Source organism: Convolutriloba macropyga, chromosome 7, assembly GCF_964194025.1.
Source record: "Convolutriloba macropyga chromosome 7, txConMacr16.3, whole genome shotgun sequence".
In the NCBI taxonomy this organism is placed as follows: Eukaryota; Metazoa; Xenacoelomorpha; order Acoela; family Convolutidae; genus Convolutriloba; species Convolutriloba macropyga.
This window is the reverse complement of record NC_134474.1, coordinates 74,421,316-74,435,537: the sequence shown is the minus strand read 5'-3', so window position 1 is coordinate 74,435,537 and position 14,222 is coordinate 74,421,316. Positions and strand designations below refer to the sequence as shown.

At 39.7% G+C, this 14,222-nt stretch overlaps 1 protein-coding gene across 4 annotated transcripts in view; it reads right to left on the bottom strand.

Moving 5' to 3' along the window:
* Window positions 1-4,542: 4,542 nt before the first annotated feature.
* Window positions 4,543-14,222, bottom strand: part of LOC142342535 (uncharacterized) — a 30,036-nt gene continuing 20,356 nt past the window's right edge. For 3 of the 4 annotated variants that reach the window (XM_075393891.1, XM_075393889.1, XM_075393890.1), the window contains exons 5-6: window positions 6,575-6,688; window positions 4,543-4,852 (exon numbers count right to left, since the gene is read on the bottom strand). In XM_075393891.1, the coding sequence (XP_075250006.1) occupies window positions 4,644-4,852; window positions 6,575-6,688 (323 nt within the window). In that variant the 3' untranslated portion in view covers window positions 4,543-4,643. The remainder of the gene's footprint in view (window positions 4,853-6,574; window positions 6,689-14,222) is intronic. The other variant, XM_075393892.1, reaches the window with a different exon arrangement.

The window sequence follows — 14,222 nt, the reverse complement described above, 5'->3', positions numbered from 1 at the left end:
GTAAAATGGTTTACGTGACTGTTAATAATATTTTACAATTTTAAAAATTTCTGTAACGTATGACTAGGACCACTTTAGCTCCAAAAACTGTTAAATAATGTTTTTGAGCGATCGAATGTTCCTCTCACCAAATGCCCAGTTTGTTTTTTTCTCTCTTTTATAAAAATGAATTCCCTTTTTTCACCAATTTTTTTAAAATTTTTCTTTGAATTCAGAGCCATGTCTGTGCATACATTCTCTGGTTGTTTCCTCTTGACCTTTTTTAATGCTTGAACTGCATCCTTTGCATATAAAGATTTCAAGGTTTGCACACGTAAGTATCTTGATAAAATATCGACGGCGACCTGTATAACGGTTGTTTGAATTGTTCTTCCGCGTTTGCACTACCTTCCTCATCAAGGCTAGCAGTCTCTGTTTCTTCTGTTCTCTTGACAGCAGTGTTTTGTTTCGTCTCCTTAGATTAATTTTCCAGCTGCTGTTTTTTTGTTCTTCAGGTTGTCTCAGGAGTTTTTTGCGTACGTTTTACAGTTAAATTGTTTGGGAATGTTTAGATTATGGAGTATATGATTATGTTCATCTGTTAGCTTTGACGAGGTCTGCTGTAATGCGTACAGAAAAATATGTGCCAAAAATATTGTGTCCTGTTTTGAAAAAATTAGGTTGCCTTTGTTGTCAATGGAAGCTATTCGAGAGTCATTAACTGTTTCTATCTTTTTGTTTTGCTTTTTGGATCTCTTCGTCTTGCAGAAAGCCGATATCATTTTGAAACTTGCTGCTGATGTTGTTATTCAGCGGTTGATTTTCTTTGTCAGCAGTTGTTACGTTACCAGTGTGCTGTTTTGAACTGAAATGCTTTGTAGATTGAGCTGTTTGTCGTTTTGAGTCTCTTAGCAAGAGTGACAATTCCCCGGCCGGATTCTGAATTTCGGGATTCTTCAAAACTTGTGAGCCCTGTTGTCGCTCTTTTAGAAACATATGGCTCGGAATCAGTACGAATCCTTCAGTTGATATTTTTTGTAAATATTGCAGACAAGGTTTAGCTGAAAACTGAATGAGACGATGACATCTTGCTGTTTGGAACAGCTTACTTCTCAACCCTGCGCTGAATGTTTTGTTAGAAAACTGTCGTAGCTCAGTCGCAAATTTTTGGATGTTTGTCTTGTTTGAAGGTACCACGTTGGAGAAAACGTTCAGAACACAGTTACTGAGAAAACAAACGAAGTCCAAATCGATCGTCAGAATTTTTCACTTATTTTTGTATTTCGAGTTAATGTTAACGCAACAAAGCTTTAGCATACACCTGTTTTCCCTTTTCATCTGCTATTAGTTCGATGACTGCTTCCTGCGAAGGAGTGTAGAGGATTGATGGTTCGGTTCTATTGAGGTTCGATGAGAAGCTTAAACCTGAAATTGTTTTTGGATCCAGATCGATCGCCAAATGCCCGTACGACTGAGCTGTGGTCAATTTTTAAGCATCTGTTAGCAGACGGACACAATTCAACTGTTTCCCGAGATATTCTATCTGCTGAATGTCACGTAGCGACTTGAAGAGAACAAAGCGAGTTGTCTTTTGGTACATTATGCGAGACCACTTACTGTAGTGAAACAAATTGTGTTTCACATAAATGACATGCAGCTTTTGTGTTTGCTAAATATTGCACTTTTGACAAATTCTTTATCGTTTACTATTTCTTCGCAAGAATCATCAAAAATCAGCAGACAGTTCGTTAAAATTTTCGTTATTTCAAATCTAGAAAATTTGATAAACTCGACATGTGGAAGCTGAAGTTGTTCATCCGTGAAATTCTCTTGGTGCTCTTAATGAAAGTAGTTAACTTTTGTAAAACGCGGATAGAATGTTAACCCTCGTAACATGTTGAATATGAGCTTAGTTTTTATCCTAATCCACTTTCGAAGACTTTGTTCAGTTTTTTTCACAGCTCTTTGATATCAAAAAGAGCATAGCAAAGCAAAGGCTTATCACAAGCACAATAATGACAACCTGCACGAAGAATATAACCTCTAATCGCGGAATTACAGTATCAAATCAGCAACGTCATGGTGGCCTCTCTTTTTCGCCTCTGTCAAAAAATGAATTAGTCACGCCACCATCAATTTCATCCTTCACAACTCGGCTAGTCATTGCAAGGGTTACTGCTGTAGACAGTTTCGAATAGCGAAATGAATGACTCAAATAATGTATTGCTATAAATAGAAACCTCCTCATTCTAAAACATGATTCTTCTATTTTTCCGATGACTCATCCGTTCATGCGCGACCTCTCATCTCGAATAGTATACCTGGACATGTTTAAAGTTATTGGAAATGTCCCCCATGTCCCGTTGCTTCCTATCTTCAAACATGCAATGTCCCACCCGTAAAAGTTAGTACACAGCTATGTCTACTACTGTCATTACTGCCAAGTAGCTCTCTGCACTGGGAATGGGTGGTTGCACAGCACTTCAAAATTTATTGGTGTGCGGGATATTCATGTTACAGTGCGCCTTAAACTGCTATTCTAAATTTTATGCCTTTTTCCAGTCATTTCTGCTCGCAAACGCAGACGATCTTCTAACCCATAATGGCCGCATGTAAAAAACGGCATAATTTTGTCTTCCACTCGTTTTTATTGAGTTCCAATGACAAGTTTCGAAACCTCGAAAAACAAATGACTGTTTTTCAGATATGCACGGACTTTAAAAACGTTGAAGTTTTCAGGGAACAATTGTGTTAGTCTCAGCGTTTCATATGGGCTTCTACAGAGTATATTTTGTTTTTGATCGACCAATATTTTTCATTAATTGGATCAGAAAAACTTAGTGCGATTTCCGGAAAATATAAACATGGTCTTAAACACTGATGAAATATGGATCTTGAAATTTCCCACTACAAAACAACCACCAAGATAACACGAGAAATGATTGATTTTTTTTTCGAAAACAGCTTATGCTAACTGGGTTGAACACATAATCTGCGCTGAAATTTGTATTTCAGAGAGCACAATAGTACTTATTTTGCAGGTTTATGCGTTGAGACATTTAGAAAAAGCCCGTATTGGTGAAGAGCAATTTTCTCCTTGCTACCCAAGATATAATCGTCTAAACCTTAATGGCCTTAAGTTTTTCAGTTGCTCTTGAGTTTGTAGCAATTATATAAACCTTGTGGTCTTCCTTTAATATAATTTTCGGTTTACGGATGTTTCTTCTGACCCTTTTGACCTTTTGTCTTCGAAAAGTGGACAATTTGGTAACACCCGAAGAGCGTCGAGTTATTTTAGAGCCTTTCGGATTACTAGACTGGATTCAACTGCGATTCACGGCAACTGTTCTGGAGACAAATTTATGGTGTGAAGGGCGGTTCTTAGAGTTTGACGCCCTCGCTCGATCTCCCATCCCCCCAACCCCTATTCACCGCTCAAATCATTATGCACCAGCACCCATTATCCCACCCGTAACTTATCTCACCAGTTGTTCGAGAGCAATTTACCCGAAGCTAGCGGTTATGTTTTTATTTTGGCAGTCCACCATAATCTCTTTGATGTCTTTCATGTGACAGCAGTTTTTTAAAGACCCGTGTCTTCTTGGTTACATTTGGAGAACTATTGAAACAAGTATACCCTGTGTTCTTGGATCAACTGTTTACTTTCTTTGAGTCAGCATCGCATTGAAGTTTTTTTTAAATGTGTAAAACTTTACAATACCATCTCAAATTCTTAAGTCTTTGTACACGCCCTCACTGTTGTCCACGGTTAAGGAATCTAATTTTCACAATAGTTTATTTTAAAAAAATGTCATTTGGACAAACAACGAAAACCTAAAGCAGACGATTAGTAGTTTCATACAAACCCTGTTCGTAATTGTTGAAACATTTCTCCAAAAATAGACTAAATAATTTCGAGCAAGCGAAAATAAAGTTTTTTTTGAAGAACTTCATGCTCAAAAAGTTTTGCAACATGATCTGTACAACTGAGTTAACGAAATTCTTGCATTTTACAACGGAATGTCAGTGTTGTCTGCAAAAACTCCCTGGAAACCCTAAAATTAAATAGTTTATCAGTAGTTACTGCTTACATTTTATCTTCGTCAGAAGTGCTGAGCAAGATTATTATTGGCGTTAATAAAGCCCGGGTCGAGGTTTTTGGGTGAATTTTTTTGTAAGAATTGCGGTGCATGCGGTAAATTTTCGTAAGAAATGCGGTGAATGCGGTGAAAAAAAATAATTCACCGCTTTTCACCGCATTTCTTACGAAAATTCACCGCCAAACCTCGACCCGGGTGACATATTTAGGGTGATAGAACGATGTGAGACTAGCTATCAAAATATGTCATTACAAGGCTAAGTGGGGCTAATAAGGCTATATAATGTAATCTAAACATGACCATTATCCGCGGTAGACAGCCAGAAAGGCAGTTTTCAAATCACTCTAGTTTGGTTTCAATTCAACTATCAAGTTCCAAAATTATGCCTCCAAATGCCATGATCTCGACCTGTACTGTTCATCAAGAGACCCATCTTCTCAACTTAGATACATTAAAAATATCGTAAATTTTGACAAGAGTGTCAAATTTGAAGTTAAAATTGCTTCGACAAGCAGTGGGTGTTTTACATAATTCCGGTGACTTCTAGTAGATAAGCGTTAGAATTTATGCACTGTTATCAGAATCAGTAGTTAGTCTGTGTTGGTATAGTTTCTTGTAGAAGACTAGGTTCTCTTCGATTGTCTCTCTGATCTCTGCTGTGAAGTGTGACATGTCTGGGGGGTGTTCCAGAAGATTCTGCACATCTGGCTGTCTCTTCACTGTGCTGGAGTTGATCAGATCCACAAACCAGGAGGCGCCCCATTTCTCCATCTCTGAAAAAAGAAACAACCTGACCAATTAATTTAAGCAACAACATTAATTCATTATTCAACGCCTTCTTTGTTTACATAGCGTGTGTGAACAAATTTGTTATTAAGAAAAACTTGAGTGAAAAACATGTGTGAAAAACTAGCGCTTTTGGGCACTTTTTTAATGGAAGTAGAAAAATTTTCTGCTTAAAAAACTATTTAACTAAAAAGGTTTAATAGCTCGGATTTTGGACTTTAGCTAGGAAAGTTTCGATCTTTTCAGCTGAACTTCCCAACTTTAATTTTAATAGATTAGCCAAATAATTATAGGGACAATGCATTGTTTCAGACAATCTTTCGAATCTTACAAATCAATCAAAAGTTAATATTTTAATAAAGTTGATTTTTAATTTGACTCCTAATAATCCTTTTTTAGATTTAAGCTCATGAAATAGTGTGTTCCTTTCAGTTTTTTTTAGAAATCTTCGATTTTTGGTAAAAGAGAAGATTATGTGATAATGTCTTCTGTCTTCTTCTCTGGGACGGTGATGAATTCAAATGGTCTTATGCTCAGAGCTCTCTGAAATATTTGGAAATTTTGTCTTCATTTTTTCCTCTGAATGTCTCGTTCAACTCTCGTTATAGACTGTAATTACTATTGGATGCACAGTATGATGTCTAGAAGTAGATTGAGTAGCACTCCTTTGGCTACGCCCTTGTGTTCAACTTTTTATGGTCAGAAATCTTTTTTTCTTTGGTTGCTTTTTCAAAGATTGTATCCAGCATTTTTTTCTTGTTTTTGAATGCTACCATAATGTGTTAGATCCAGATAAAGATGAAAGTGTGATCAATTGTTTCCGTGGAAGCAATGATCGTTCTTCCTTTTAGTGTAATAACCTTGCTCAATAATCAGGTTGCCCGGACCTAACGCCAAATCAATATCAGTACTGGCGATGTCTAGTTGAAAGTCTATTCTGGTTTTTCCGTATTGGGCAGCAACAAATTGGTTGCTGCCCAGTAGCCCCAAAATTGATTCCTAAATGCAAGTCCAACAAGTCTTGACCAAGAATCGGATAACACTTGCAAGTTGATTCCCGAGTCAAAACTAACTTTTCAAAAATTTTCGATTAGAAATTTCGAATTTCGAAAATTTTTGTAACGTGCCACGGTGTCCAGGTTTATTTTCAGCCACTTTCACGGGGTCTTGAACATTGACTCAACACTAGCACTGCTTCCGATTTCTACCTGCTTAAAACAAACAATTTGCGCTTTTTTCAGACATCCGATCGAATCAAGAATCCTCAAAACTGACTTTCTGAAGGTTAAAGAAAATTGCAAATGTGACGCTGCAGATTCTACAGACAAATTCGATCTCAAATATATGCTTTAAGTCTGTACTCATATAAAATCTGTCCCATTATTATTATTCTGGCGTATCTAATGGGGAATTACAAACATCAACCGACTAATGTCGGAAGAATTGCTTTCGAACGACAGGCGATGCAATTTAATTCAGGGGCTGTAGCCTAGATAATTTTTTTGGGTGCAACAATAGTTGACCACGCCGGGATTGTCGCCATGGACCTCGCAACCATGCAACAATCTTTACTTTGTGAGAGCAATAGAGATCACTCGAAAATGAAGAACGAAAGCGTGAAAAAGTCGCCTGATAAGTCAAAGAATGTTCTAGAATGTTCTAGAAGAATAATTAGGCATCGGCACTGAGGAGATTTGATTTTCTCTTACCTTCATTGAAGACTTGGTTGTTCCAGTGGAGCATGGCGTCACAGTACTCTATATTGTAGATAGAACAATATTTCCTCAACATTCCCTCAGGGTCACGCACAAAGTCATCTGCGTCTAGGCAAATTCATAAATGTATGGGATCTATTCTGTTTCGCCCCCCCCCCCCTCAATGTGTTTTACGCCCCCAGTTACAAATTTATATAGCACGGTATTATGTAAGAAAATAGCACGTGTTCTTGGGAGGCGTAAAAAATATAAGCCCACTAAGCTGGGGGGGGGGGGGCAGAAAAGACCCGATGTATGTTAGGGTGTATAAGCATGTAACGGCTGCTCTCCTTGTGTTTCACAAAGAAAGTTTTACACCGCCAAGTTCGCCCTGAGTGGTTACAAAATCTGTCCGGATACTTCGTTTATGCAGATCGCTTTTGTAACTGTATATACGCTCTGCTGTACTTACCGTTGCATTAACTAATTTAATTAACTTAGTTTTGGATTTTTTCTCAATCGAACTCCACAGATCACACAATACGGGATCTCTATATGTTTACCAGTTCAATCGTTTTGATGAAACAAATCTAAGGCAAAAATATATGCCTAAGAAGTGTTATGAAAATTGGTTTCCAACTTAATCCTAGGTGTGTGTGTGTGTGTTGCGATTTTCGCAGAGTACTCACGAGTTGAAGACTGAAAATCAGGACACAGAAAATTGAATTCACTGCTTGAGACGTTTTCGATACAAGACACAATATTTGATATAATATTGCTCAAGACAAATTTTTGTTATCAAGACAGTTTAATTTTAACAAATATACTGCTCAAGGGTTTGGTTTTAGCAAGACGCAGTAACAAATATACTGCTCAAGACTATATTATTTCAACAATTTTATTGCTGAGTTTATGTGCTAGCTTGAGTTGCTAGGCTGACAAGACAATTGGAGTTGTTATGAGTTCTTATTTTTGTTCAGTTTGTTAACAATTTTTCTGCTGACGTGGCATACGCGGCTGTTTCTGATTTGCTATACACAATTTCCCCGCTAGGGGGATCGATAATCCGGATAAAAATGGGATACAGTAATAGTTTTCGTCCTACGAAAGCTTAGCGAGCTCAGCTCCAACATCGCCGGCCCTGTTTTCCTTCGTGAAAACATCTTCGTCCATTGATAGCACTGGAGCGAGCTTCACTACTGGTCTCTTGTAGTATCCAGCTTTCGTTCGGATTTTCGCTGATCGAATCACTCCGACGGAACCTTCAAAGGTTTCGGTTATTCGACCCAGATTGTAATATCCACGTTTGTCACTGTCTTCCCCTAACCACACAAGATCACCCTGCTGAAGACTTCTATCCGTTGTGGTCTGGCATTTCTTTCGACTATTCAACGTTGGCAAGTATTCTTTACGGAATCTGTCCCAGATGAGGTCTGCGTAAGCTTGTGTTTGTCGGAAGAGCTTTCTATGATCAACAAATTGCTCTGCACCTGATAGATACGGTAAACAAAGGTTCTTGTTGCCAAGTAGGAAATGGTTCGGAATAATAGCTTCTAAATCCGTAGCATCAGAACTGACCGGCGTCAGCGGTCTAGCATTCAACGTCTGTTCAACAAGACACATCGTGATTGAAAGAACATCCTCCGTGACTGATCGATTGCCCAGCACTGCATACATTGCCTTCTTGCAACTCCTAACCAGTCTTTCCCACACTCCTCTAAAGTGTGGTGCTGCAGGTGGGTTGAACTTCCATCTGATTCCTTGTAGAATCAGATGTTCTTCAATTCGCACCTTGTTTCATGCTGCTATATACTCTGCCAGTTCTTTTTCAGCTCCAACGAAGTTTGTCCCGTTATCGCTAATCATTTTGACCGGTTTGCCTCTTCGTGCAATGAATCGCATAATTGCGTTCAGACAACAATCAGTGTCTAGTTTTGTTACAATCTCTATATGTACCGCACGTACAGTAAGGCATGTGAATAGACAGCACCGACGCTTTTCGTTTCTTCGACCAATCTTTACTGTGAATGGTCCGAAATATTCTACGCCCACATTCGAGATCACTGTTGATGCGACTAATCGTTCAGGTAGACCTGCCATTACTGGTGCCTTTGTTTGGGCTCTTCCCTTTCAACATCTAATGTATTTGTTTTTGATCGATCTCAAAGCATTTCGTATGCCTAGGATCCAGAATTTCTGCTGAACTATGTTTCTGACATGTTCAGTACCTTCGTGATGACTATTCTTATGTTCATTTCGCAAGAATAAATCAACTACAAGGTGCTTCCAATGTAACAGTATTGGATGCTTGGTTTCGAAGTTCAGTTGACTTTTACCTATTCTGCCTTGGGCACGAATAAGTCCTTGCTGGTCTATGCTGGTCAAAAACTGGAGGATTTTGCTGTTTTTTAGAATTTCCTTTTCAGCCTTGAGAGATGTCATCTCTTCAGCAAACTGTTCTTGCTGCAGTAGTCTGAAGATGCCTGCTTGTCCACCCTCTCTTTCTTCAACACTTAGTGTTGTTGTTGCCGGTTTGTGTTTTCTAAATACGCGCTGTACGTATGCCATTGTATTTACAAGTCGATTGAAATTGCTGAATCGTTCCCACTGAATCATCAGCTTCTTCTCTTCAACCTTTGCTGAGAAGACATTTATGATCGTTCTGTTCTTCTGAATCAAATGTTAAATTCACCTGTTCAGGCCATTCGTTTTCTCGTTGCGCAGGCCGGCCCTGTGAGCCATTAGCTTCTCTTAAGTTCGTCAACATTGGTCGCTCGTGTCCCGATGTCAGCTGGATTGTTAATACCACTCACATGATTCCACTGTGAAACATTAGTTGTATCCAAAATCTCAGCCACTCTGTTTGCAACAAACATCTGTTGCTTACGGTGGGAGCTATAAATCCATTGCAGAACAGTAGTGGAGTCTGTCCAAAAGTTACAACTGTGAATCTTCGATTCGTGTTCCTTCACTATCTGTTCTTTAAGTCTCACCCGCATCACTGCTGCTTGTAGTTCCAAGCGTGGTATGGAAAGGTGTCGCATCGGTGCAACTCTGCACTTGCCGATTACAAATGCTAAGTCTGCTGAGTATTCTTAGGGCTTTGAACGTAGGTATGCCACTGCGCACATTGTGTCTTCAGATGCGTCGGCAAACACATGAAGTTCCCATTTTTCCTTGGCTATGCTGAAGTCTCTTCTATCAATGCTGGTTTCTGCTACTTCTGGGAGCTGGTTTTTCCAATTCAGAAACTCTTCTTCTTCGTTAGGTTCTACTGAGTTGTCCCAATGTTGTCCATTTTTTGTCTAGATGCTCTTCAGAAGTCGTCTCAAATGAACACTGAATGGTGCAAACAGTCCAAGAGGATCGAACACTGAAGAAACTAGAGATAAGAACTTCCTTTGGGTGATTGAGGTCTCAACTTTTTTGCTTGTACCTCTACAAACCTGTAGACTATCATCGGTAATCGTCCACTGAAGCCCAAGCACCGATGACCTTTCCTGGTTGGGTTCTACTTCAACCTGCTTTGTTTTGCTGATTGATCTTAAGTCCTCTGGGATTGCGTTGGTTACCACGTCGCTGTTGGTGATCCAATTCTTCAGTTCAAATCCATGTTTTGAGAGAAGGAGTTGCAGTTGTTTGAAAACCGTGATTGCTTCTTCAGGTGTCTCGACTGACTTGATGAAATCGTCCATGTAGAAGTTGTTTTGGATTGCTTTTGCTGCAATTGGGAACTCGTCCTCCTTATCGATGGCTACTCGTTTCAGAGCGTAGTTGGCACATGTTGGTGAACTCTTTGCGCCGAAAATATGACGCTGATACTCGTAAATTTGCACAGGTTTGTTCACTGTTGGTCACCACAGGAATCTCAAGCAGCTTTTATCCCGTTCAGGAACTTGCAATTGCAGAAACATTGATTCAATATCTGCGGTTAGGGCTATTGGTCCTTCTCGAAATCTGAATATTGTTCCAATCAACCCGTGTAGTAGCTCGGGTCCGGCTAACAACTTGTCATTTAGGCATATATCCTTGTATTTTGCTGCAGCGTTGCAAACACGGCGAACTTTACCCGGTTTGTTGGGGTTTAGCACTGGATGGTGTGGCAAATACCATTCCTTTCCGAAAGTGCCTTTGACTTCCAATTTACCAAGGATCTTCACAAACCCCCTTTTCAACATCTGTATCAATTGACTGTTGATACAATTCTTTTGAATTTGGGTCTCGTTGAAATTGTTGTTCCAGTGAGTAGAGCTGACCAATGGCCGAGCTGTAATTGTTTGGAACATTGGGTTCTGGTTCATTCCAGAGCATGCCCACTTCGTACCGCTCGCCTGTAAACTTTGTAGTGCTCTCTAGAAACTTCTGAGCTTGTTGCTCTTTCTTTGATTGACTTACAACATTTATTTTGGAAGCATAAATTTCTATGTCCCACCATGATTGTATATTTTCGGCCACTTTCACATCTTCTGTGGAAGCGAAATGACAAACATTTTGACTTTTCTTGCCTGTCATGGGACCACTGACTACCCATCCTAATTCTGTTAAGACGGCGAAAGGCTCACTTCGTGTTCCATCTTATATTTCAATGGAAGTTGAATTTCGTAGGCATCTTGTCCAAGTATGATGCCTACTTCCATCAGGTTGAATGTTCTGTTAGCGAGAACATTCAAGTGTCTGAATTTGTTCTTCAGTTCCTTGTATTCATATGTTGTGTTTCCCAACGAGATTGATGCGTGTGCAAACGCTTCAATCGAATGCACCTTTGAATGCAGTCCCTTTATTGTGATAGGAACCTTTTCTGTCCTCAAATCTTGCGTCCCATATATGCCAGCTGTGTTCAAGGTAACGTCCGTGCCTTTGGCTTGTAGTTGATCCCTGACACTTTGATCAATGAATGATACTGTTGACCCACTATCGAGGAAAGCGTAGGTAGTCAACCTGTTACCACCGCTCTGAACCGATACCGGAACGATTTGATGAAAACTAGTAACTTGGTTACTCTGGTCGATTGTTGCTGCGCTTACATTAACTGCGTGACTGCCCTCGTCCATTTGGTTTTCTGAGTGTAGCAATCTGTTGTGCTTTTTGGTACATCCATTTATACCGCACGGGTGGACTTTGCAATCTTTGATTGCATGCCCTTTCCCTAGGCAACCATAACATAAGCGTTCTTTTCTCACTGCCGCATAGCGATCGGTGACATTCTTACTCTTAAATATTGGACAGTTCCATATTTTATGAGTGCCATCCGCCAGTGGACAGTTGATGTTTTGCATTTGCTTCGTTTCGTTCGCATTCGAACTCGCACTGATATTTGACGATTTTAAGAATCGTTTTTCCGTGTTAGCGTTTGGTCGATCATCTTCCTTTCGTTCGCTCTTGGTTGATGGCATTCCTTCATGGACAAAAGCCATTCGAGCTAAACATTTTTCAAGGAGAGTGAGACCGGGTCTATCTTCTTGACACTCGTCAACGAAAAAGAACCACTTTTCTTTCAAGTTTGTGGGCAGTTTTTCAATTGCCACTTGCAGTGTTGAACTTGAACACAGATCGCCCTCATAATTGTATTGCTTCAGTACATTAACTAGGTTGCTGATTGTTATTGAGTAATTAATTATAGCCTTTGAGTCGTGCATCCGATTTGGTTGTTTGCGCAATATGTTAAGCTGAGCGTCGACAATTAGATAAGGTCGCCCAAACATCCGTCCCAAGAGGTCCCACGCTTGAGCATAAAACTCTCCCGAATAGCCCATTCCTGATATAGCTGACTTTGCTTTACCTGTCAACAATGTTTTCAAGTGGCTCATTTTCTCTGAGTCAGGTATATCGCGATGGTGAACCGTTGCTTTGAACATATTCGACCACTCCGGCCACTCTAGGGGGTTTCCGTCGAATGAACTCAACTTCAATATAGGTAGTTGACTACTACTGCTTGGTTTGTTGCGCTTAAACTTGTCTTGTTCCCAGGCTGCGCTGGCACGCTGTCCACTTGGTGACCGTGACTTAAGTACACCTTCGCGGTTGAAGCTTACCCTGGGATAATTGTTGTCGATCCTGGTTTTCGCACGCTCGAAACTATAATCGTGCAAGTTGGAGAAGTTATCCGAGTTATCGAGCCAACCGGAAACATCTTTGTTCTTAGGGGTTTTCCAATTGAATGGCGATCTACTTCGAATACTAGGGGCTGCACTTTCATCAGAATCTGTTGCTCTTGCGTCAAGAGCTTCTTTCTCGTATTCCAGTTTCAGTGCACCTTCTTCTTCAAAAAGTTGCATATCCATTTCAAGCTCTTTCCTTTTCAATTCGAATTCAATTTTCTTCAACCTCATTTTTGCTGCAAAGTCTTTCTCTAAAGCCGCAAGTTTTTCTGCCTTTTTAGCTCGTATATCAGAGGAGGCCTTTAAATCATTGTCCTTGTTTGGGTTTCCATTTTCAACAATTCGTTGAGAAACTCCTCCAACAGACTGTGAAATCTTCGCGGCAGTTGGTTCTGCATCGCTTGTCAATTGAACAGTTTGATTCTGTTGATCCGTCATGTTTGTTTCTCCGCGGATATATGGTAACCACTCTGCGTTTAATGTTTGTAAGAAGTTTAGTCGTTCGGCTTCGTAACGTTCAAACAATTCGGGATCACGAAGAGTAGTTGCCCGCTTCCGAGAAAGAGTGCAATAAGAGTCGTCAAGTTTCAGTATCCGTTGATAAATGGTCTTGAGTTTGCTTGATCTATTATTGTTTCTGATTAGCTCCTGGCCCTCATGAGTTTTTTCGTCGAGTCGTTTTTTACAGTTGCTAATCTGTCTTTGCAAAATGTCTTGACTCTGTGACGTAGTCACTTCGTTTGTACTTTGGGACTTCAGCTTGAATCCCTACAGTACTTTAGTTTTTTTGCTTTAATTAAGCTTTGATATTCAACTTCTAATGCACTTTGCCTAATTGGTTTTGCGTCGTTGAATTGCCTGTTGAGTTTTGCTTTTTTCGTTGATGCCTTTAGCACTTCACTTGTTGAGTTGGACAGCAGTTTGTATTTCACTGTCCGGGTCGGCGGACCAAATGTAACGGCTGCTCTCCTTGTGTTTCACAAAGAAAGTTTTACACCGCCCAGTTCGTTCTGAGTGGTTACAAAATCTTTCCGGATACTTCGTTTATGCAGTTGGTCTTTGTAACTGTATACCCGCTCTGCTATACTTACCGTTGCATTAAGTAATTTAACTAACTTAGTTTTGGATATTTCTCAATCGAACTGGGTCCACAGATCACACAATACGGGATCTTTATTTGTTTACCAGTTCAATCGTTTTGATGAAACAAATCTAAGGCAAAAATATATGCCTAAGAAGTGTTATGAAAATTGGTTTCTAACTTAATCCTAGGTGTGTGTGTGTGTTGCAATTTTCGCAGAGTACTCACGAGTTGAAGACTGGAAATCAGGACACAGAAAATTGAATTCACTGCTCGAGACGTTTTCGATACAAGACACAATATTTGATATAATATTGCTCAAGACAAATTTTCGTTATAAAGACAGTTTAATTTTAACAAATATACTGCTCAAGGGTTTGGTTTTAGCAAGACGCAGTAACAAATATACTGCTCAAGATTATATTATTTCAACAATTTTATTGCTGAGTTTATGTGCTAGCTCGAGTTGTTAGGCTGACAAGAC